The 25,006-nt window shown below is 46.0% G+C and overlaps 1 protein-coding gene across 2 annotated transcripts in view; it reads right to left on the reverse strand.

The window, feature by feature from the left end:
- Positions 1–10,640: 10,640 nt before the first annotated feature.
- bbs9 (Bardet-Biedl syndrome 9) overlaps positions 10,641–25,006 on the reverse strand; it is a 159,406-nt gene continuing 145,040 nt past the window's right edge. For both annotated transcript variants that reach the window (XM_041942228.1, XM_041942227.1), the window contains one exon: positions 10,641–12,881. In XM_041942228.1, coding sequence (XP_041798162.1) covers positions 12,523–12,881 — 359 coding nt within the window. In that variant the 3' untranslated portion in view covers positions 10,641–12,522. The remainder of the gene's footprint in view (positions 12,882–25,006) is intronic.

Here is a 25,006-nt window from a genome sequence, read left to right on the forward strand (position 1 = left end):
CTCTCCTCCTCCTTCTCTGGTATTAAAGCGGACCTGTGGTGTCGGAGCGCACCACAGAGCCAGCAAGTCCTGCCTCCTGTGAAACCCGGGACCTCCTCCTGCCTCCAGACCTTTCCAAAACCCCCTTCAAACCCTCCAGACCCTCTCTGGTCCTTCGCTCCAGATTGCCTGCAGACTTATCCCAGTCCTCCTCCTCTTCCTCCAGACCCTTTTTGTTATTTTAAGTTTTTAATAATCACTGTGTCTCTGCTCCTATCGGCCTCTGTCTGCCTGCGACTGCACCTCAGTGTACTGCAGGGCTGTGTGTGTGTGTGTGTGTGTGTGTGTGTGTGTGTGTGTGTGTGTGTGTGTGTGTGAGAGAGAGAGAGAGAGAGAGAGAGAGAGAGAGAGAGAGAGAGAGAGAGAGAGAGAGAGAGAGAGAGAGAGAGAGAGAGAGAGAGAGAGAGAGAGAGCAGCCTCCTGCTGATCCAGTTTCATTACCAACAAACCAGGGAGCTACATGTGCTTCATGTCTCTGTGCTGTAAATTTAAGTGTTTTGGGAGAAGAAGAAGAGAAACAAAGAAGAAGAGACAGGAGGACTGAGATCAAGTGCAACATGTGTGTCTTTGATGCTCCTGCAGAAACAGAGACGGTTTTCTCCTTAGGCGCCCCGAATTGAAAAGTTTTTTCTAAATCTACATCGTCTTCAGTTACTCCTTCAAACTCTTCCTGGTGATATTGTTACTGCACATCTGGCAGGAGAAACTTTTCTCATGCACACACATTTTCTTTCTTTCTTTAATTTTAGATACTCCAATATACAATTTTCTTTCTTGCTTTTACCGATTCTGAGTATTTCCCACTTTATTTAGAAACTAGCAAAGCCAAAAAGTATGTGGGAAACGCTGTTGTCATACTTTTGTGTACTTTTGGTCTGAAGAAAAACCGTAATAGCCTACAATGATATCTCAGACAATAGCGTTCTTCCAGCTTCGTGCCAACAGTTTGTTTCTCCCTTTCCTGTTTCAACATGCCAGTCCCCCCCTGCGCCAACCAGCTCCACGAAGAGATGATTTCCCCAGTTTGGTGTGGAAGAGGCCTGAAGAGCCCCGACCTCTCTGTCCCATCCAACACTTCGATGAGCCGGAGGACTGAGCCAGACCTGATCACCAGCGTCAGTGCTGGACCTCGCTGATGCTCCGGTGTCTGAGTGGGAGGAAAACTCTGCAGCAGGTTGAACAAGACTGAAGCTAGAGGAACATGGTGCTGGAGTCACATGTGGGGGCATTGTTTGGCCACACAGTCTGTTTTACGCTTTAGCAGAAGGTTTTAGATCAAAACGTCACACTAATAAAGTTTTGTTGAAATGAATATTCATGCACCATTTTCAGTCATCTCACTTGTTGAAGTGCAGTCATGGAACCATTTGAGGTGTCTGGGGAACCTCTGGGGGACGTCTGGGGGACACTGATCAGACCCTTACTGGACCTGAAGTCAGACAAGAAGAAGTTTAATGTCATCGTTCGTCATTTGGAAGTAACAACTTTTCAAATTCCTCCAATTAGAAGATTTTGAATGTGAATCCAAACCGCCACCACAAACAAAAATGTCTCATTCGGGGTTTTGTTTGAACAAACTCATCATCAAATCAACGCTGCAGTTTTGGGTGAAACGTTGAATATTTGGCTTCGTGCAAACAAAGAGGAAACTTCTCGTCAAACTCAACACGCTCCTCCACCACATAAACTCCTCTGCATTTTAGCACTATGTTCCCATAAATCTGCACTCTGGAGTCGACATTAAAGTCTTATGTGACAGATGAGGCGGGTTGCATGACAGTGTGTGTGTGCGTGTGTGTGTGTGTGTGTGTGCGTGTGTGTGTGTGCGTGTGTGTGTGTGCAGCCTCTTTAAAGTGGAGCTCGTCAGAAGCTCAGACGGGGAGGAAAAGCGAGTCTTCAAAGAAATAATTAGGACCCACCCAGCAGCTTTTAACTGAGCGCTGATCTGTGCTGCTGCACGCTGGAAACACACACCAGCCGGGCACAGCCCAGGTGTGTGTGTGTGTGTGTGTGTGAGTCTGAGTGTCAGAAAGAGTCGAAAAGGAAACAAAACACGTCAGAGAGTGTGTGGAGAGAAAGTCTGAGTGTCGACAACAAGAGAGTGTGTTTTTAAAAGTCAAGAGTCAAGTGTGTGTGTGTGTGCGTGTGTGTGTGTGTTCTTTTTGAGGTAGACTGTCTCAGAGTGTGTGTGAGGTTACATTTCTGTAATATTAACCAGTAGATGGCAACAGAGAGGGGGGGGGTGACCTGGTCTGACCGCACACAAAAACACACACGTGCACACACACGCAAACACACACACACACACACACAAACACACACACACACACACACACACACAAACACACACACACACACACACACACACACACACACACTCTGCAGGTTCGATAGTTTGTAGCTTTCAATAAATGTCTGAAAACTGTGGAAATGAATTTCTTCTTAATAAACAACCTGCAGAGAAAGTGAGGGGAAACATCGAGTGTAACATGATGACGTGGTGTGTGTGTGTGTGTGTGTGGGTGTGTCACCTGACGTAGGTGCTGTTTTGGGTTGAGCATTCAGTAAATGAACCCTCAGTGCGCCGGTTTGCCCGTCTTCTCATTAGAGCTGCATCTAAAATTACAGTAAAGACATTTTTGTTTCTACATTTCGAGGAAGGAAGGTTTGTTTGGTGGAGTCACTGAACAATCGTCTTGAATGCAAGGACAATGTGCAGGAATCTCCTTTTTCACAGAACACTGAGCTCCTCTCTGACACACCGGTTCAACAACAAAATGATCTTTTTCAATTTCCTGATGAAAGATCTGAATGTGTCTGGCAGAGGCAGTTGTTTAAGTGCAGGTAAAACAGAGAGTCACACTGAAACATGTATTTGAAGATGACAGATACGACAGATCATCTGTTAACACCTGGAGGAGCGAGGAAAGCCAGTAAGACCGGAGACACAAACACAAGCAAGGTCATGAGGCTGAAGAGGCGATCGAGCATCCGGCTGAGCAACATCAAATGAGACAATGAGCAGAACAAGTTTCATTCAGGTCCGAAAGTTTCACATCACAATTTTTGTGATTGTATAATTTTTGCTCAGAATGGGTTTTGGTGAGCTCCACAGTCCACCTGGTCTGAAGACCTCAAAGCATCACTGAGCGGCCCCCGCAGAGCTCAGCCCAACAGCTCCTTCCTCCAGGAAAGTTTCTGTTTTTAGAAAAACTCACACACTCATAGATCCTCTTTTCTCAACACAAAAAGAGCAAATGTCAAGGAGCTCAGAAGAGAAAACAAATGGCTGCTTTTAGAGGACGCTCTTCATCAAGTGGAGACTCTTCCTCACTGTGACGGATGGATGCTGCAGGACTGACCTGAAGCGAGTGATGTCCTCAGAGGCGTTCAGGTCATCTCAGCGTCCCCCTGCTTTCAGACTGGCTGCAGACGGGAGGCGGGGGCCCCGGTGGCCCCGAGGTTAAAGCCCCCTGCAGCCGGCAGGTCTGGATCTGAGAGGGTCTGAGCGGGAGGAGGGGGAGAGGTTAGACGCAGCTGTCTGAGCCAGGCCACTAATAGGCCATTTCCACCAGAAGAACCCAGAAACTTCAGAACCTTACCTGTGTTTCAATTTGAGGAGCCTGACTTTAAATGTGGTGCCTTCACTACAGTTCCTGGACCCTAAAAGACCCCGTCCTGAGGGCAGCACCTTCCAATGGCCCCGGAGCTACTAGGCTAAGCCTGCAGTGCTAAACGCCGCTGAGTGCTCAAACACTAACTCGCTCCTAACTAATTAACATAGAGCTTCATTTATTCACAAAGTCCACAAACACTGGTTTCATCCAGCATCATTCATCATGATTTCAACAGTTTCTGACAGGATGAGTTTGGGGACATCTGATGAAAGGATGCTGCCACAGAGACGTGGATTCTTGATTTGAAATATGGTTGAAATCTGTTCATATTACATTCAATTTTCATTTAATTAATTTTTTCCAGAGACACATAATGTGGTGAATGTGTACATTTTTTAATGTAAAGTAAAAAACTGCTAAACTGTTATGAGTGTTGACTAAACTCCGCATCCATGTCAAACAAAACTTTAACGGCTAATTTTGTTAATTTTTTATAATATTTGGCTCAAAATTATCAATTTAAAAACAGAAGTCTACAAAACGGTCACCTGATTTGACCGTAAGATGCTCCAGAAATTTGATAAATGACTAAACTAAATTATTGTTAGAGTCTTTAACTCTAAGCAGCTTCAGTGTTGAAGCTTTGGAGTGAGCAGAGGATGAGGAGGATGAAGAGTCTACAGCCATGTTAGCTTCTCTGTACAGGCACAGTGATGCTATGAGCTACGAGCTAATGTATAATATTTACCATGTTCGCCATCCTTTTTTTAGAATGTGTTAGCATGCTAATCAGCGCTAAACAACATCATCATCATCTAATACTTACTGAGATAAGAGACGTCAGAGTTCCTCTGGGACTGTCCTGGTTTCAAGCCGGGAGTCCAGACAAAAGTTTTCACCACAGTTTAAAATAAGAATAATTTCCTACTTGTTTTCAGGACGTTTATCATGTTCAGTCTCACTCATTATTATCTAATCAGATATAAAAACATGATTCGTGTGTCTGTGTCGAGGCTGTCAACCAATAGGCAAGCATCATACACTATGACGCTGTCGTGCTGAAGAGGAAGTCAGTTCCAGGAGACTCCCTCCCTCCTCCGTAAAGAGCTGAAATAATTGAAGAAGTCACAACGTTGAGTGGAAAGTATCCGACCAATCAGTGAAGACTAACGAGTGTCAGCGTGCGTGGAAGCTGATTGATCGACGCTTCCTGTCCTGCAGCAGCTGGATATCACCTGAAGTCCTGAATCAGACGGGAGCAGCAGCACGAAGGGTGGAGCTGCACAATAAAAAAACACTAATTGTGACGTGTAATTGTTTGCACTTTACGTCCTTGTAAGCGCACAAACTGCAGATATTTTCGAGCTTTATGGAGCTTTTTATGAACTACTTTTTCACAACAAGCGAACACCCTGGAAACTCGTTGAGGTTTCGACGCCGCGTATGTTTCAGGATGTACGGGAGTGATTTCGGTGTCTCTTTCAGGGGGTGGAGAAGTGAACCAGCGGCGGAGGTCTGGGATCTATCATGCTCCACACTCTCCTGGTTTTACAAGCTTCTCACGGGGAACTCGGGCTACGAGTTAATCTCTTGGCGTGTATCGCTGATGTCAGACAGAAGCCACGTATCTGCACAAAGTCCGGTTTGAGGAAGGAAGAAAGGAAAGCTTTTCTTACAGGTTTCAAGGGCCCAGAGGTCATGAAACTCACTCAGCACATAATTGACTTTGTAAACTTCGGCTCAAAAAGAGGAAAGCAGTCGTCGTGAAGGGTTTTTCCCCTCTGTGATTGCTGCAGAGTTCAGTTTTCAGCTCTGGAGCAGAACATGAGCAGACTTCCTCCTCTGCCGAGAGGAAACACAGCAGACGTGTTCACCGCGGAGGTCTTTAAAGACGCTTCAAATCTGAACTCACCTGCTGCAGTGCGGGTTGTGACATCAGACACTTTTGCTTTTGGAGCCATTGATCTGTTCATGAAGGGTCACTCAGGTGAAATGATTTCTGAAGGAAATATTTAAATGCTGGTGGAAACGGGAGATCACAAACAGATGAAGATCCGCTTCCTGGACAGCACATGTGACGGAGACTGAGCTGGGTTTGTTCAGGGATGAGGCTCTCAGGTGGAGGGTGGGTGGGTGATGCAAACAGCTGAGGAACCGCCTCTTAGCCACGAGGTTAAGACGTCAGAACTGCTTATTGGACAGTCAAATAGCTTCAGAAACCCACTCCTCAAACAACCTGCTGTAGCGTCTGAGCATTTTTCTAACTCTGCAAATCCGACAATCCAGAATTCAGACCTGCACATAACAACTGGACATGTTGGCTAATCTCTATTTAATATTTTAGACTGTTTAATTGCATGCAACCAAAGCCCGCTCAAATGTGATTGGCCAATACAACTCGTACTACAAACTGACTACAAACAGAAACCAGAAGTCTAAACCCTTGTCTACAGATTCTGCATTCACCTGCACATATCTGTCCGTAGAGATCAGCTTTAATGTGAACTGGTCCCTTATTCACATGCTGTGTTAGCTGGTTAAGGAGTTTCTGACCTACATACAGTTTGGAGCCTTCTAGTCTTTAACCTTAACTATACGTAATGCAGAAAGCAGGACTCGTATTTGCATATATGCATACCATAAATCTGTGTGTGTGGTGGATATTTTATCATCTCTGACACCCGAACAGACTGAGTTATGGAAGGTGGTGGCAGCATTTCACCACTTTTGAGCCTTCAACAACCAAAGTTTATTAGTATATTGAGAAAGCTTTATAATAGGCCAACAGAAAATCTGATCTTGTTGTGTTATTCAGGGAATCTTACAGTATCTAACGGTACATTTATTGAATATATTTATTTTAAATGAATCCAAAAGTCTCCATGATGGATAAAAAATAAAATAAGAAATGTATTTTGTGGAAAATGACCAAATAACAACCTGCAACTTCCCTCGTGAAACAGATGTTATGAATATAAAGTTACAGGTGGAGGAGAAAATCAGATCTAAAAGATGTTTCCTGTCTTTCCACACAGGAGAGAGAAAATGCTCCAACGTCACTTTGGGAAACAAAAACATGATGCAGCTCCACTGCCAAAAAACAAAATATCGTTTCTGGTAATTTTCCTCTGGGATCAAAACACGGGATCAGTATTGTTCACACAAAAAAAGAAATCCGAGCCACTTAAGTTCCCCTTGGCGGAGGTGAAGCGGTGCTGACGCTTCAAATCTGCAGCGAGAGTAAAACGATGCGGCAATTATCTAATCCAGTTTGTTTACGCCTAAAACCCCCGAGAGACAGAAAGCAGCTCTGGAATAAAAGCCGCGCTGAGCCGGCTGCTCCTCAGCGTCTAAATCCAAACTGCGCTTTTATTACACTCGTCCGAGCGGCTGCGGCCCGGCTACGCTTTGATTGCTGAAGCATTGTTGTTTGATGCCTTTAACAGTTGGGTGTGTGCAGCCATGTTTGGTGGTTCCTCACATCAGAGCTGGTTTACTGGGCCGAGGCGAGAAGGAGGGAAGTGACTGAAGAGGAAAAAACTAAATCTGGAAAAGCGTTTAAAGTCACAAACACAAAACACAAAGCGGCGAGCAAAGGAGGAAGAGAGCGAAGGTCTGGAAGAAAAAGACGAGAAAAGAGTGAAAAGGAAGGAGAGAGAAGCAGCAGGATGGAGGAGAAATGACCTCAGGTGTCTGCTGGATGTGGCTGCACATCTTCAAGCAGTCGGACATGTTTCCCATAATGTCCAGAGCTGCTTTGCTTCCATTTTTTGTGTTTTACAAGCACATTATATAACCTTCACTTCATCACGACAAAGAAAAACCCAGAAGAAAAAACAGACGTCTGTAAAAAGTCCAAAATGGACTGCTTGAATTCAGCCAAAGGGATGAGACGTTCTAGTTTTAATTTAATTCACGTACATTTGTTTGTGTCTGTCTCTTCCCAGTTTCTGACATCTCTGTAACGACCCATCAGCCATCCTGAGACCAGATGTTTCAGATCCACGTCCTCGTACCTCAGCGGCGGAGTAGGACAACATATGCAGTGCATACAGGCATACAGGAAAACACCTGGTTACCACGGTTACCTGGTTGGTAACCGTGGTAACCAAAACGACTCCCAGTAGCCCAGTCCAGTATTACGGCAGGTAATGACACAGACACAAAATGTAATCTATTACATTTTTTCATGACTCTCAGCACAACTTTCACACTAATAAGGATGAATGTACTGCAAAGAGTGAGACAGTCTGCACAGGGTGGTGGGGGTGGTGGAGTGGGCGGAGGGGTCAAACCGAGGAGACTGAGGTGTGAAAATACCTGTCCCCTCCGGAACATGAGAACACCATCCTCTCTCTTTTTGTCTTGCTCCACCTGATGTCAGAAGACACGTGTCCACAGAGCTGAGCACCACCTCCCGCTCGCCCATCGACCATCTCTGCCCACTAAAACCAAGCAACTCCACCTCGCTGTCCGCCATTGCTGTTTCCTCGCCAACGCGAAGATGTGGAGGATACGAGCAAAGCACTTCACCTTCTCTGCTGTTGGCTGCAAGACCCAACACGAAAGGAATGAAGAGTGGATTAACTTTATTTCTGATGAAAGTGCGACAGAAACAACTGGAAAATTGTGTGTGCATTTGGTCCAGACTGCTTCATCAATGATGGACGGTAACAGTTTGAGCTCCACCTGTCCACCCGACTCTGACTTCAAACTTTGAAGCCGTATGTTCCTGTTTATTTTCTAGGTTAGCCTGTTGAACTGGATGTTAGCATGTTGTGCAGGCTCCTCCCCCAGGCTGGGGCGACGTTGGACTAATTTTGTAATATTTAGGATTGCGAGCGTTACCCCTCGTTTGAAGCCAGCTGAATAATGAGAGCAGCAGGTTGGATACGGCAGCCAAACTGGTTTTCATGCTGCTTGTTGTGGAACTTTGTGCTGCGGCGTTAGCTCAGATAGCATTAGCTTTATTGCTACATGTAGTCCCGCTCCGGGATCCTCACCGCTATGTGTGCACGCGTTGTTGCTGCGTGTAAATTTACTTGACGAGCATGCGCTGAAGCCACCAATGAAGCGGCGTGTGAAAAAGAAATGGTCAAACTGCAGGAGTTCATTTGTTTGAATTGTTGCGTAACTTTGACGAGCCTCCAGCTTCCTGCTCCAGCATGTGCAGCGGTAGCGTTTTTGGTTTAGACGGGATTACTGTGGTGATATTTACGGTAGAAGTGCAGCTACACCGGCTGCAAAAACGCTGACAGCGCTGACCTGAGAAACGAGAGGCGGAGCCTGCTCGGGCCTGCGGGAGCCGACCAATCGGAGGGCTCTATTTCTTAGCTTTATTATTTGAACAGTGTTTTAGAGCAAAGGGGAACTGTGGCATCCAAAAACGGTGGTTGTGTAACACACAAAGTTTGTGTTTGACCAATCAGAGATGTTTATTATCCTGAACAAACACTCAAAACAAGATTCCAACGTCACCAAAGAGTTTGTGGTGCTTGGATGCAAACTTTTTTTCTGATTGGAAATATGGCCAAAGAAATTGAAGCTAAGTAAGTTTCTCTGCTGGACAAAGGAGGTATTCTTTAGCAGAGAAGGGTGGACAAGGGGGGGTTTAAAAATATAAAAGAAAACAACCAGAAGCCGATAATCTTGTGAGGGTTGATAGTTGGCGGGATGGAGGGATTGAGAAAGAGTTACTGAAGGGGTTAGGATTTAAATCCTCAAAAAGAGATGTGAAAAAGCATAAAGGGACCAAAAAGATGGAGAGAAAGGGTGAATCTTTGTGAGAGGCGTCAATAGAAAGATGGAGGGTGAGTAAAAAGGTTTGAAAACACGGAAGCAAAGGTAACAATGGGGGAAAAACAGATCTGAGGGGCAACAGAGGAACAGAAGGAGCTGGATGTATGGAACAGATACGAGCTGAGAGAGTCAAATGAAAATATTTGAGCGACTGAGAAAGAGAAACAGAGAAATTGAGAGAGAAGAGTGTTTTTGTGGGAGTGTAACTGTATCTGCGGCGCTGCTGCGTGTACACACACCGGCAGCCGCTGCCAAATCAAACAGCGGCGGTTCGGCTTTTCACCGTTACCCAACCTGCAGCTGATCTCGCCTCCGCGGCCCCGAAGAAAAGAGCAGAAAAAACAAAAACGATCGGTTCAAAAGCCGTCACGCAGAGTCCTGTTCGTCAACCCGACAAGCGCTGGCTTCACTCCTACACACTCAGAAATATCTAAGGACCGAGCTGTGTTCGAGAGACGATGGAAAAGTCGAAAATTCTGACGTTTGTGAGAGAGAAATGTGCTGAAACGGCGAAGTTTTGGTGTACCGGCAAACTAAAATGGTGGCTTCAGGGCAACACTTGATGCACTTCAAACCACTCGCAGCCACTTTCTTTACAGCCTTTGTAGCAGGAGACGCCGCCGTCCTATTTCCAATCATCAGCTCTTTGGAAAAGCAGCACTTTTATCAAATTCCCTCTACGAATCGTCACATTTTGCTGATTGTAACTTGACCGCTCGTGGACGGACTGTCTGGAACTGGGAAGGCTCTCCGGTTCGGCAGGACGACTTTTCCGAGCTCATCCAAAATACTTCACCCTCGACACCAACTGCGTGCGTGCGTTAACATTAAAACACATAAACTTACATTTCTGGCGATGAGGAGAACTTCCTGTCTAGATGAAACTTGCATTACAAAGCAACACGAGCGACGTTGTTCCTAACTAGACACATCATTGAGATCGATGGTAAAAGCATCACTTTAAGGGTTCAGAATTCACCATCATAGTCACAGTTATGATACTTACAGCTTCAGCGTCGATGCAGAAGGACGACGACGCAGAAAATTACCGTTCAAAGTTCATTTATATCCAGAAACCTTCAGTTTGGAGGAGCTTAAACTGGCGGATGACGTCTTGAGGCAAAAATCAGCAGGTTACAGTGAACAAAAAGGCAATAAAGCACAAACTGAAGGCTTCGATTACTTACAGTAGATTACTTTTATTACTAAATGTTTCATAAATAGGGTTTATTTCATTCTCAGAGTTTGGTTTGGTTGGGTATCTTCTTCAGGCTGCACGTTGATGACGACGGGCAGCGGGTTTGAAGTGCAGAGCTGCTCCTCCTGGAATGAACTGTGGCTATAAAAGCAGACTCGGAGCAGGAGTCTGGTACATCTCGACAGCTAACACGACAGTGCAAAACCTACTCTATATACAGACATACAAGGTTTTCTCAAACAGTAACATGTAGGTAGTACTTTGTGTCCAATGGCAACCGCTGTAACATCACACACTACTCTACCAATCCTCCTGAGCTGATGCTTTTGAAGCTGATCTGAGCTAAAAGTTCCTAATATTTAACATTTAAAAACCCTAAAAATCAGTCAGATAACAACAAGAGAAGCGACGACCTGCACTTCAGTCAGGTAGAAAAAGCCTCCCAGTGGACAGACGGCCTGAAGCTGAACATGGTGCAGACGTTTAGAGGAGGACTGAGCTGCTGGAGCGTCTGCTTGGCTGGCACAGCATCTATGGCTGAAGTCTGTAAGCTTCAAGTCTGGCACAGATTCAGCTCAAAGCTCCTAAATGATGCGTGTGTGTGTGTGTGTGTGTGTGTGTGTGTGTGTGTGTGTGTTTGTCCAATCCTTACAGTGACAAAGAACAGGTAACATTTCAACACCTCATTCATTCTGCATGGCTAGACACCAGGAACAGGAAGAAAATCTGTCCAATCAGCTGATCTTTTGACCTCAGTTAGTACCTGTACAGTGGACCTCAGAACCGACACCCCCGTTTACCTGCTGCCCCTCCTCTCGCTCTGGCAGCAGTAACGTTTCAAACCGTGTGTAGTTGGTTAAACGTGATCTTGGTGTTATCGACGACACAGTGCCTTGGAGCGCGTGTGATGTCCAGCCTCTTCTTCATCACGGTGTTGAAGATGAGCAGAAAAAGCCTTGGGCGCCGTCGGCTCGTCTCCTTTTTTTTCCAGACACGCCCTGTTGGTTTCCACCGTACAAAAACAGTCTCAGGTTCGACCCCGTGGGACCAAGTATGTGTCCATCAGCCGCCGCGTGTCCCTGGGTGTCCCAGATTTAAAAAACAAAACCAACTGGAAGAGGTCAGAGGGGGTGGTGCCGGTGGTGGTGGCTGTAGGATGTGGCCTTGATTTACCCGGAAGCAGCGAGGCTGCTGGACGCAGCAGGCCATTTATTCTTAGCGGTGAGGCGGGGGAGGCTCCGGCGGGGCCCGGTGCCACGCGAGGGGGCGAGAGGGCGGGTCCGACGTCACATCCAGAAGCGTGCGTGGGCGGGGGGGTGGTTTGGGGCCTGACTGGGATTAGGGAGGCGCAGGGCTGTGGGTTCAACTGCTGCTGAGGCTAGACGAAGAGGACCAGGAGGAGGAGGAGGAGGAGGAAGAGGGAGAGAGTCAGCGAAATGTCTGGGGAAAAGAGGAGGAGGATTTCGCCTTCCTCCTCGCTCTCCGTGGGCTCAGACCTCACCACGTCTGCCCAGCGCGCACGCACACACACACACACCAAAACTACTGGATGTGGTGTGCTGCAGCAGCCCAGAGACAGGAAGTGTGTGTGTGTGTGTGTGTGTGTGTGTGTGTGTGTGTGTGAGGATCAACTATTACTCGATGATGTAAATATGCGTCTGAGAGGAAACTGCTTTGCTACCGAGACATTTGGCCTTGAATGAGTATATTTACATGTAAATGCATGTTTAGACTGCATGTGTGTGTGTGTGTGTGTGGTTCTGTTTACATGGACGCTGTACACACACACAGGTTTATGTTGTGTGTCGGTGTGTGATGTGTGGACGTGCATCGTGTGTTGCTGTCTGCATGTCATGTGAGCCGCTCCCGTCAGCCCTCTGCAGGCTCCGGCTCCTTCTTCTTCTCTTTCACTTTCACGGACGACTTCCGGGACACTTTCTTGTCCCCCGACTCCTTGCTGGCCTCCTTTCCGTCTTTGTCTTTGTCCTTCTCTTTCTTCTCCTTCGACAACTCCTTCTTCTCCTTGGACGAGGAGGATTCCTTCTTGGGCTCCTTCTTCGCCTCCTCCTTGGGCTCTTTGGCCTCCTTGCTCGAATCCTTCTTCGACTCCTTCTTCTCCTTGGATGACTCCTTCTTCTCCTTTTTCGCCTCCTTGACCGGCTCCTCTGCACCTTCCGCTTCTTCTTTCACAGAGGCCTCTGACGTCTCCCTCGACACCTCCTTCTTGTCTAAATGAGGAAGGAGAAAAAAGAGCTCATTAATGCTCAGACCTCTACGTACGACTAAATATGACACATCACATCCATCAAATGCTGTAAAGAGGACGGCTCCAAGCCTGGTTGAACCTTCTGCTCTGTCTGTTTAAAAGCATAAAACAGTGACTGTGCTTCTGCGCTGTGGTGTCAAACCAGACAAAATCACTATTTCACAACCTGAAAGTCCCTTAAACATGACAGAAATAACGCTTGTGTCGCACAGAGAGCTGCATCTCTACATATTTTCTTCGCTTTCTGTTTCACGGTCGAGGTTTTCAGATTTATTCACTTTGAAAAGTCTGATTGCTGAGTGCGACAATGGCAGACAGAGAAAATGATGCACTTTCAGATTTAGCCAACGTGGTGCAGATGTGGTCGAAAAAAAACGTCTCACGTTCATGCAAATTTCTACAGCCGACAAACGATAAAGACACAACTCGTCTAATTGTAAACAAGCAGGTTAGAAACACACAGAAGGCAGAAATATGAAGAGTTCTACAAATAATTAAAAGTCAAGATAAAATAAATTTAAATAAGTACATTTCTATCTTTTTGATCATGATCTCCATAGTGAAAATGTCTCCTCTCATCTTTGCTGTGATGGATCATTTTAAAGGTCAGTAGAATTGATCACACACAGCTGTTGTCATGTGATTTGACGGGCACTGCAGCGCTGCCGTCTGAGCTAACGGGGGTCTGACGTCGTCTCGTTCTCTCAAAGGCCGGCCGGTCAAAGTGCTAATGAGCCGCGTGTTGTCCTCACAAAGCGCGACTTCAGATGGGCCGTCACGCTGCGAGTGAGGATGAGGAGTAACTGGCGTTTGAGCAGTCAGCTGTGTTTTGTTCTTCAGCACACTGATGCAAACACGCTGCAGCTCTCAGGAGTCCTTAGCATCGAGACAAATTGAGTGACAACAGCACCTGTTGCATGACAAAGGACCCTCACTTAACCGGAGTAACCCCCCACCCCTGTCAAACACACACACACACACACTCTGCAGCCCCGCCTCCTCCAGATTGGACTGGCTCTCTGATAAGATGATAAAGGGACCGTTGTCTGCCAACAATGAGACGCACTTCTTATCTCCATGAGAACGGAGAGGGTTTAGAGACTGGAGACTACAGCCTGGTATCTCACTGTACGTGTGTGTGTGTGTGTGTGTGTGTGTATAGACTGTAGCTCAGCCTCTAAAAGTGTCTGCATGTGTTTTTGCATGTACGTGGAGACTGCAGACTAGTCAGTAAAAGTGAGTGTGTGTGTGTGTGTGTGTGTGTGTGTGTGTGTTTGCAGACTCCAGAGAGGAGCTCTAATCAGACGGCTCATCGTCTAGAGAGACTCAGGTTGAGTGTGTGTGTGTGTGTGTGTGTGTGGCAGGCAGACGGGTGCCATAAACTGTCTTACAGTTCGTAACTCGCTGAAAAAGGCTGGAAATTTCGTTTTCACAATGAAGTTTCGACGAGTGTGTCGCTGTCAGTGTGTGACATATTTTGGCCTGAAAGTTTTGATTTGTCACGTGACCAAACTCACACTCACATGAGTCTGTGTCCCTGCTTTCAGCGAGGCCTGGACATGCTGTGGAAACGACTGTGGAAACTTAATGACTAGAATCACAGCTTTCTCCTCTGTATATCTGAAGTGTGCAGTTCTGTCATTTGATTTCCTTTTGTTTGGTCTGCTCACACAGGACGGAAAGTCAAAACAAACATGGAGGATGATTATAACATCAAGTGATATGTACAAGGTAAACTCGAGGTTTGCAGCTATTTTCAGGGTTTCACACTTTAACAGACAGTTTAATAGACGCTAAGTGAGGAGGCTCATTAAATGAGTGGTGTTTTTGCGCCTGCGGGCGCTTGTGTGCCAACCCGTCGCCTACACACCCGACCAGGAGTACATAACTCCAAACAACCACATGACCTCAAAGCTGTAACAGGAAACACAGGAGTCAGGTACATGCAGTACATAAAAACATGAGCATGCTCACTGTCTCCACACAAGTACACAACACAAACTCACTTACACACACAACAGAAGTATCTGCTCGTACAGAACACGTGAGAACAAACTCGTTCACGAGCACAGACACACCACAGATTGTGTAAAAAGTGCAAATTTACACATTGACATGCAAATAATCAGTGGTCTCAGAGCTTTAACAGTGAGACATGAAAGGAACGCTGGCTGAGGGAGTGTCTGTATCTACGCAGTAAAAAAATGAAGCTGAGTGTGTGTGTGTGTGTGTGTGTGTGTGTGTGTGTGTGTGTGTGTGTGTGTGTGTGTAAAACCGAAGATAAGTACATGCCTCTGCCTTCAACTGCTCTGAAGTGTGTGTGTATTTCATTACTGTGTGAGAGTGGGTTAATCCTGCAGCGACAGTCTAATCCAGGCTGGACACTAACTGTCTGGTCACACACACACAGACACACACACACACATACACACACACACACACACACACACACACACACACACACACACACACACACACACACACACACACACACACACAGCCCTCTCTTCACACATCACTCCTCAGCAGCTGAGCCAACAGATACCAGGAGACTCTGTGTGTGTGTGTGTGTGTGTGTTTAATTGATTGATGATGCTAAAACTGGTCCTACAACACAGAACAAAAAACATGAAGTGTTCCAGACTCTCGTCATAATTCAGCAGTGAAGCGTCTCAGATAACTTTAGTGGTCCCATCAGTGACTGTGAGCTCGCCACGTGTGGATCAGACGTGATCTGTGGACGCTGATATCTGCCTTTTATTGAATACATAAAATTCAAATATCGGCCTCTCACCTCCAGTAGCTGCTCTGGAGCTTTAGACCACGTCACACAGTGTTCATCAGCTGAGTTTGCTCAGTTGCGACGAGCCGTACGGCCCAAAGCTTCAGAGCAGCGACTACATGGAGCTTGAAATGAGATTGTTTGGTCAACATTTTCTAATAAGCTGAATATCAACGACAAAACGACAGATTCAGACACCTCTGATGCAGAAAGAAGACAAAAAATCAATCTGACCCTTTAAAAGGGAGAACAGCAGTAGGGAATAAGTAAACAGAATCAAGTCTGAGGTCTTACAGGAAAGCCTGGAGTGTCATGTCGTCCACTGTTAAAGGGTCACTTCACCCCAAGCACACACATAATTCTTGTTAAAGTTTTGGTTTTATTAGTCTAGACTTTGAAATGCTGTAAGCACAATAAATGATATTCCATTCACCTCCACTGTATTTGTGTGAAGGCAGAGATCTCAGATATCTCCAAACCTCAGCATGGTCAGAGCATCGGGGGGAGTCAAACCTTTAAGGAGGAGGAGTCTTCAATCCAGATCTTTGTTTTTGTACAAGTCTATTTTTACAAAAACAGAAAAAATGTAAAAATAAAGACTTGTGTCGCTCCTGTATGTATATTATATATTAGCTGATTCAGTTGTGATGCACTGGGCCTTAACAGCTGATGAGCAGTAGAGTCTAACTCAAACTGATAATTTAGCTTTTTAAAAAACTCTGATTGGTCTGTAAAATGTTTTATATTTTAAAGTAAGAAAAATAAAGTCTGCTGCTGCCAAACTGCTGCATGTGACATGTTTCTGAGTGACTCAAACATAGCTTAGGATCTTTTTTACTTGTCTGCCAATACATAACCCCTGTATATTAAGTTTCCCTCTAGAGGGTTTTATAATTTGTGCTACACATGGCGCTCTCTATCGTCACACCCTTGATTCAAATATAGCTGAATGGAAAAAAAAAAAGATGTTTTTTGCTTGTGTTGCAGTTTTGTGGTGCTGAATGGACAGTTCCTGTGAATCACATGCATGTTCTAATTGGCTGTGACGCTCTTAGCCATTGTTGTTGAGCGGTTTTCACTGTCACAGAACTTTATCTCTTCCTCAAAAGTTAATTATAGAAGAGCTGATGATGCTCCGCTGCTTTCTGTGTGGTGGCTGAGCGGCCTTCGTCGTTACTGGTGGATCTGTTCGTGTGTCATTTCACTGATGTCGGTGGCTTTTGTAGTCAGAGGTTGAGTTTCGTGGAGTGGCAGTTCCTACAAAGATGCTGATGTAAAGGAAGTCCTGGTGAATCTGAGGTCTGATGGGAACGAACCGGGACGTTCTCATGAAGGATCTGTGCAGCGTAACGCTCCTATAAAAACAGAATGACCAGATTTGTGAAAACTTTCCCTGCACTTGAATGTCAAGACCATTTTCCAGCTCCCAGAGAAGCCACCGTCTCCTCCTCGGCTTTCCTTTTTTACTCGCAGCAGGAAATAAAAGAGTGTGTGAGAGCCGGGTCCTCGAGGGAGCGGTAGCAAGGGGTCGATAAACATTGACGTTGTAAGACAAGATGGCAGCTTCCCTCCTGTATGGAAATCCAGAGGGGTCAGGTCACATCTTGTCAGTCTGCTACTTCAACAAACTAACAAAGTGGAAGTCTGTAGACTAAACAGAGCGGGGGCCGGCGCTCCACGTCGCTCAGAGCGGCCGGGAATGAAGTGACGTTAAACCCTGTTCGCCTGGGACCGGAGCTACCTGGAAACGTCTGGTGGTTTTCGTCAGGATTACAGTCTGCAGCCATTTTAATCCCACGTGAATCTGCTGCAGCCGTGTCTGGACGGGATCAGCTTGACAGGAGAACACGGGCAATGCGGTTCCTGACGTTGCACATCATTGACTTCACTGAACGATCGTCAAGGGAACGAATCTATTATAATATTATTCCCCCAAATTACCGAGGAGGTGTTTCATTTTCAGGAACGACTTTTCAGCGCGGAGGAAAAATTTGGCGAATCACGCCGTTCATGCAGAGGCTGCCGAGCTTAATGACATGATTGGCCCTGTGTGGTTTGTTAGCTGGTTCTGTGGAACTGAGAAATTTGGTTGTGCGTCTCCTTCAGCCTTTTTTGGGGGTTTCCATGTTTCCATATTCATTCTAGAACATTTTAATTTGAAGATGGTTTATTAGTTCATCGTGGAATCTTCACCTCAACTGCGTGATATATGATTTTTCTCTGTCATGGAATCAGATTTTGTGTATATATGTTACTCAGGTTTGGGTTTGTGGTTGCCAGTTCAAATCCCCCAGTCAACTGCGGACGGGAAAAGTGAATGAGTAACGCTCCGTGAACACCCAGCAGCTGCTGGGTTCCTCCGGCAGAAGGCTGTGGGTGTACTGGGCAGCTCCCAGTGTGAATGTGAGGCTGGAAAAAAACACGGAGCTGAGCTGACTTTGTTATTTGAAGTCACCGTGCTGCTGTTCTCCTTGCCCAACCCTGTCACATAAACGTTACCTTCATATATGAGCACTGTGCAACAGCTAGTAAACGTAATATACTAATATATACTGGACGTGTACATGCAGGCAATATGTTATAAACCATATTGTGCTGAATTGGTGTTCTTATCACTTGATTACGAGTTAATGATGTCCCCCTGACGTGTTTTCTTAATCGTCTGAGGCCTAGGATCTTCCTGCTTTCAACTTATCAAAGCTCTTCATCTTTCACTGGAGTTTAGAGGGCAACACTTGTTTGTTCCTTGTCAAGCAAAAACAAAAACCACAGCAACAAAAGTCAGCGTGTCGATTAGATAAGGGCAGTGGCGCTATCTGTGCTGCGTTCAAAGCCCTCACGTTCCGCCTGGATTCGTGCGTTAGCGGCGGATCACTGCGCTGCATTCATCTGCAGGCAGCCGTAGTCAAAATAGAGGCGGCCGCACAGATCGCCCGCATCCCGACCAATCAGCGTGCAGGAGACTGCAGCTGAAACCTTCTACAGAATCCACCCTGCAGAGTGTGTGTGTGTGTGTGTGTGTGTGTGTGTGTGTGAGAGAGAGAGAGAAAGAGAATCCACCAAGGGCTGACTGATTGGATCTGTGGTGTAGTGTGTGTCTTGGAGTGTGTATTTGTGAGTGTGTATGCCTACTGAGATTGTGTGTGTGTGTGTGTGTTCATGCGGTCCAGACGAGGCGGTCGGACAGGACACAACAGTATTATGTGAAGTCTAAAAACAAAGCTGTGTGGTCGACAGCGTGGGAAATGACAGTGTGTTTGACAGAGAGGAACACGCTCTCACACACACACACACACACACACACACACACACACACACACACACACACACACACACGGCAGACAGACAGGAAAGGCTCACCAGCTGATCTTTTAATTTGATCATATTTAAAATATTATCCATAACAAAGAAGAGATCGGGAGCTCATTACTCAGTTCATAAATTCACACAGTATCACCCTCATCTGTTATTGACACACACACATTTCATCACTCAGAATAACTGTGCAGGACTCTTCCCTCTACGTCGCATGTCACAGTGCATGACAGCACACCGACAGCTTCACTGTATCATGCAGGTGAACATGCAACGTAGAGGGAAGAGTGCATTTCCTCATTTATCCACTGAAAACTTTGCCTTTGATTTCTGGGTTTGGTGTCAAACTCAGAGCTCATTTGCTAGCGGGCAGTGTGAGAAATACAAATCCTGCTTTCAGTGGCTTCACTTTGTCACTCAAACATTTGAGGACCTGCTCCCACCAGCCCTTAAAACGAGAATTTGGTGGTGAATTCCGTTCATTCCTATGGAATCGCTGCAGTCAATGGATTTGCTCGCACAGGTGAACAAATCTGTTTTTGTGTGGGTCATAATTTTGCTCTGTTGACTAATGACTTGACGGTGCTGATCTTTAGGGAGCTGGACAGTTGGAGAGTTCATAACTTTTATTTAACCTCCTCTACTACTGAAGAGACAGAAGCAGAAGTCTATGCTTCAAGTAGATCTTTTGATGAAGCTTACTGTCCAGTTAGTCAGCGTGCTAAGCTAACGACCCAGCTTGTGTTTGCTATCTGACCCTTAATAAACAGGAAATACAGAGAATCTCCAGGAGCTATTGTGACGTACTGACACTAGCCCAGACGGCTAACAGGTTAGCAGCTAGCTTGCCAGCTAGCCCTGTGAGTACAGTCAAAATGCTACAAAGCTTGCAAAACCGAGTATTTTGCAAAAAAAATGTGCAGATTAATTTTGTGGTGCGACTTTCTGGTGTGACCAGGCCTTTAAACGTCCATACTGGAGAGACCACGATCGCTTTCTGCAGCCACAACGTGAAAGACACGCTGAAGTTCACAACCTCTGATGACTGCTGATGGAAGAAAACTGAAAACAGCAGAGATGATGGAAGATATTCAACAAAATAAGTCACAAAAGCAGTCAATCATCAACACACTTTAAAAATGAATATCTAGTGATGTAAAAGGATTTGATGAGGAGTGTGTGTGTGTGTGTGTGTGTGTGTGTGTGTGTGTGTGTGAGTGCATAGATGTGTGTTTAGACGAGAGGGAGAGCGACAGAGAGCGAGCTTGACTGGCCGGACAGCCAGTATTTAATACTATTCTTGGTGTGGAATGTGCTGCTGAAGCACAACAGGCCTGTCCATCGCTGTGTGTGTGTGTGTGTGTGTGTGTGTGTGTGTTTGTGTGTGTGCAGACCACTGACTGCTCAGCTATGATTGAACCTTGCGTTACACCACCCATGGAGCCCTACAGACACACACACACACGCACAAACACACACACAAAAAAGTGGTCTTTGCGGGAAAAACAGATATTTATGTGCGAATGGGCACTCAGGCACATACACACAGACACAAACACACACTGGTTATTATTGCAGTCTGCGTCTCAAAGTGATGATGGGAAATATCCTCGCCAACCGTAGAAACATTTCTTACGCAGAGGGAGGAGAGAGGGGTTGGGTTTGGAGAGCGTTTCACTGAATCCAGTTCCAAATACGCTTCTAAAATCGGAAACCTCTAAAATCCTTTATTAAAAATAGATTTAGTTTTAAAAACATAAATAACTACATTCAAAGATTGAGTTAATAATCTGTAAGCACATTTTGCTTGCAGTTTAGAGCGGTAGTCTAATTAATGTTCATTACCTGCAGCTACAACCTGGAAATGAGACGAACGGCTTCAGATATGAAATGATGATTAAATGTGTCTGACACAATGAGATAAAATGACCATGATTCCAAAACTCAGTCATTTCCAATCAAACTGTTTACTGACAACAGTTTTCTGAAGTGTTCCTGAGCCCAATATCCTTTATACAATCATTCATACCCAATCATGATACTATCACCTGTTACCAATCGACCCGTTTACCTGTGGAATGATCCAAACAGGTGTTTTTGGAGCGTTCCACATCTTTCCCAGTCTTTAGTTGCTCCTGTCTTAGCGTGTTTGAAACGTGTTGCTGCATCAGATTCAGAATATGCAGATATTTACAAAAATCAATGAAGCTGATGAAGTTAAACAATAAATGTATTGTCTTTGTGCTGTTTTCAGGTGAGTTTGTCAGAAATGATTAGCAAGTTATCAAATTATGTTTTATTTATGTTTTACACAGCATCCCAACTGTTTTGGAATCAGAGTTGTAGGTGTAGCCTGTTGACTTGTCAGACTATTTTTCACACTAACTGCTTGCTGTAAGACTGAGGACTCTGATTAAAAAGTATTAAATTCACAAGCTTCGCGTATATTATACAAATAAAACTTTAGTAGTCATGATGAGACCAACAAGGTTGTTTCATGAGAGAAGACTCATTACTCTGTAGGTCTGATTGAACTGTAAAAACTCTTAATCCACTTGCAGTCAAAGGACAGTGTTACAGAGTGGTGGGTGGTGCTACAGAGTGGTGTTACAGAGCATTGTTATAGAGGGATATTATAGAGTGGTGCACCAGAGTGGTGTTATCGAGCGTTGCCACAGAGCTGTCTCATAGAGCGGTGTGGTGTGGTGGCAGAGCGGTGTTACAGAGTGGTGCAACAGAGTAGTGTTACAGAGCGGTGATACAGAGCATTGTTATAGAGGGATGTTACAGAGTGGTGCAACTGAGTGGTGTTACACAGTGGTGTTACAGAACAGTACTACAGAGCAGTGTTACAGAGTGGTGTTGTAGAGTGGTGCAACTGAGTGGTGCTACAGAGTGGTGTTACAGAGCAGTGCTACAGAGCGTTGCTACAGAGCTGTCTCACAGAGCGGTGTTATAGAGCGGTGCTACAGAGCGGTGTTACAGAGTGGTGTTACAGAGCTGTCTCGCAGAGCGGTGTTAAAGAGTGGTGCAACAGAGTGGTGTTATAGAGCGGTGTTACAGAGCGGTGCTACAGAGTGGTGTTATAGAGCGGTGTCATAGAGCGGTGTTGTAGAGTGGTGTTATAGAGTGGTGTTATAGAGCGGTGATACAGAGCGGTGCTACAGAGTGGTGTCATAGAGCGGTGTTATAGAGTGGTGGTATAGAGTGGTGTTACAGAGCGTTGCTACAGAGCGTTGCTACAGAGCGGTGTTACAGAGCGGTGTTACAGAGTGGTGTTACAGAGCTGTCTCGCAGAGCGGTGTTATAGAGTGGTGCAACAGAGTGGTGTTATAGAGCGGTGTTACAGAGCGGTGCTACAGAGTGGTGTTATAGAGCGGTGTTATAGAGTGGTGTTACAGAGCGGTGCTACAGAGCGGTGTTATAGAGCAGTGCTACAGAGCGGTGCTACAGAGCGGTGTTATAGAGCGGTGCTACAGAGCGGTGTTATAGAGCGGTGCTACAGAGTGGTGGTATAGAGCGGTGCTACAGAGTGGTGCTACAGAGCGGTGTTATAGAGCGGTGCTACAGAGCGGTGCTACAGAGCGGTGTTATAGAGCGGTGCTACAGAGCGGTGGTATAGAGCGGTGCTACAGAGCGGTGTTATAGAGCGGTGCTATAGAGCGGTGCTACAGAGTGGTGCTACAGAGTGGTGTTATAGAGCGGTGCTACAGAGTGGTGCTACAGAGCGGTGTTATAGAGCGGTGCTACAGAGCGGTGTTATAGAGCGGTGCTACAGAGTGGCGTTATAGAGCGGTGCTACAGAGCGGTGCTACAGAGTGGTGTTATAGAGCGGTGCTACAGAGCGGTGTTATAGAGCGGTGCTACAGAGTGGTGGTATAGAGCGGTGCTACAGAGTGGTGCTACAGAGCGGTGTTATAGAGCGGTGCTACAGAGCGGTGCTACAGAGTGGTGTTATAGAGCGGTGCTACAGAGCGGTGTTATAGAGCGGTGCTACAGAGCGGTGGTATAGAGCGGTGCTACAGAGCGGTGTTATAGAGCGGTGCTACAGAGCGGTGCTACAGAGCGGTGTTATAGAGCGGTGCTACAGAGCGGTGCTACAGAGCGGTGTTATAGAGCGGTGCTACAGAGTGGTGCTACAGAGTGGTGTTATAGAGCGGTGCTACAGAGTGGTGCTACAGAGCGGTGTTATAGAGCGGTGCTACAGAGCGGTGTTATAGAGCGGTGCTACAGAGTGGCGTTATAGAGGGGTGTTACAGAGTGGTGTTATAGAGCGGTGCTACAGAGCGGTGTTATAGAGCGGTGTTATAGAGCGGTGCTACAGAGCGGTGTTATAGAGGGGTGTTACAGAGTGGTGTTATAGAGCGGTGCTACAGAGCGGTGTTATAGAGGGGTGTTACAGAGTGGTGCTACAGAGCGGTGCTACAGAGTGGTGTTATAGAGCGGTGCTACAGAGCGGTGTTATAGAGCGGTCATTTTCCTAACAAATTACCCCTGGCTGAGTTTAGACTGCATTTTGAGCATGTTAAGGCGTCAGTGTCCTTCAACCAAAGTGCTTGTTAGATGGTCAAACAGCGTCTGTGACCTTCATTAATCTGAAGCTGGATTCAAAATGAAATTCGGTATCTGAACCCAAAACTAGAGAGGAGAGGAAGAGGAGAGTTAATTCATACTCGATCTGCATGCAGATGCTGATTTAAGAAAAACAGAAAGAAAGATACTAATTCACAAAGACAATAACAAGAAAGAAAAGCAACGAGAGACAAAGATATAAAGAGAGAGAGAAACAGACAGAGAGAGGTTGACTGAGACCACTGCTCGCTCGCTCACTCTGGGTGTGGTATAGTGGGTGGGTTAATTCCCGCGGTCGGCCAAGATATTTTTTCTCTGCTCAGCTACGCCCTGCTACAAACCCACACACACACACACACACACACACACACACACACACACGCATAATGTACAGAAAAATATACAGTGGCCGGTCCGAAGAACCAACGTTTTGGCCTGATACAAAAAGGACGTGAAGTGTTCCAGGTCTGGTGGTGACATAAAATCTCTCCGTCTCACACACACACACACACACACACACACACACACACACACACACACACAGTCATACAAACACACACACAAACATACACAAGTACACACGTACACGCCTCCGTCAACTTCCTCAGAGCTCTCTGCACTCTGCCTAAATACAGCCAGCCACATCAGAGAAGACATTTACAACACTGGGTGAGTTACACACACACACACACACACACACACACACACACACACACACACACATGAAGCAGCCTGACAAAGATTATTGTGCCTGGTTTTACAGAAATCCCTCTGCATCACACACCCTTCAAATATGCCCAGTATGCTTTTGTTAAAAATACAACCTGTGTGTGTGTGAAGACGGCTGGATTTTCAGTCTGGTTGAGCCACAAAAGGTCTGCCAGCATCACTCTCTCTCTCTCTCACACACACACACACACGTGTTCACACTGTGAACACAGGGGAAGGATGAAACACGATCTCTCGCTGGCCAGAACAAATATGATGTGGTCGGAGGAATCGTCTGTTCTGCAACCAGGAGCTCGCAGGTCTGAGCTCTGAAATGGCTGATGTGCCTGTTCGCCGTCAGTCGTTCTGCTGACGTGCCCCTGAGCAAGACAGTGCAGTGCAGCAGCTGCTCACTCGCTCATCTTACTGCATGAATGCTTTATTCAGTAACCACGAGGGAACGCTTGTTCACTCCACTGTCTGTCGTCACGTTTAACCTTTGTGCTTCTTATATCGAGTTAAACGTTAAACGTGGTTTCATACTTATTGGATCCACTGCACTGTGGAGATCCAGGGGGGGCTCTGTCTCACACCCTCTTTATTTGTGAGTGTTCATGTGTCTCTAAATTAAGACTACATTTCCCCAAAGCCCTGCTGCTCCCTGCCCCTGCAGCTTTTTCCCAAAGAGATGAAACATGTTGCTCGGTGAC

Source organism: Chelmon rostratus, chromosome 8 (assembly GCF_017976325.1).
Source record: "Chelmon rostratus isolate fCheRos1 chromosome 8, fCheRos1.pri, whole genome shotgun sequence".
NCBI classification, from domain to species: Eukaryota; Metazoa; Chordata; class Actinopteri; order Chaetodontiformes; family Chaetodontidae; genus Chelmon; species Chelmon rostratus.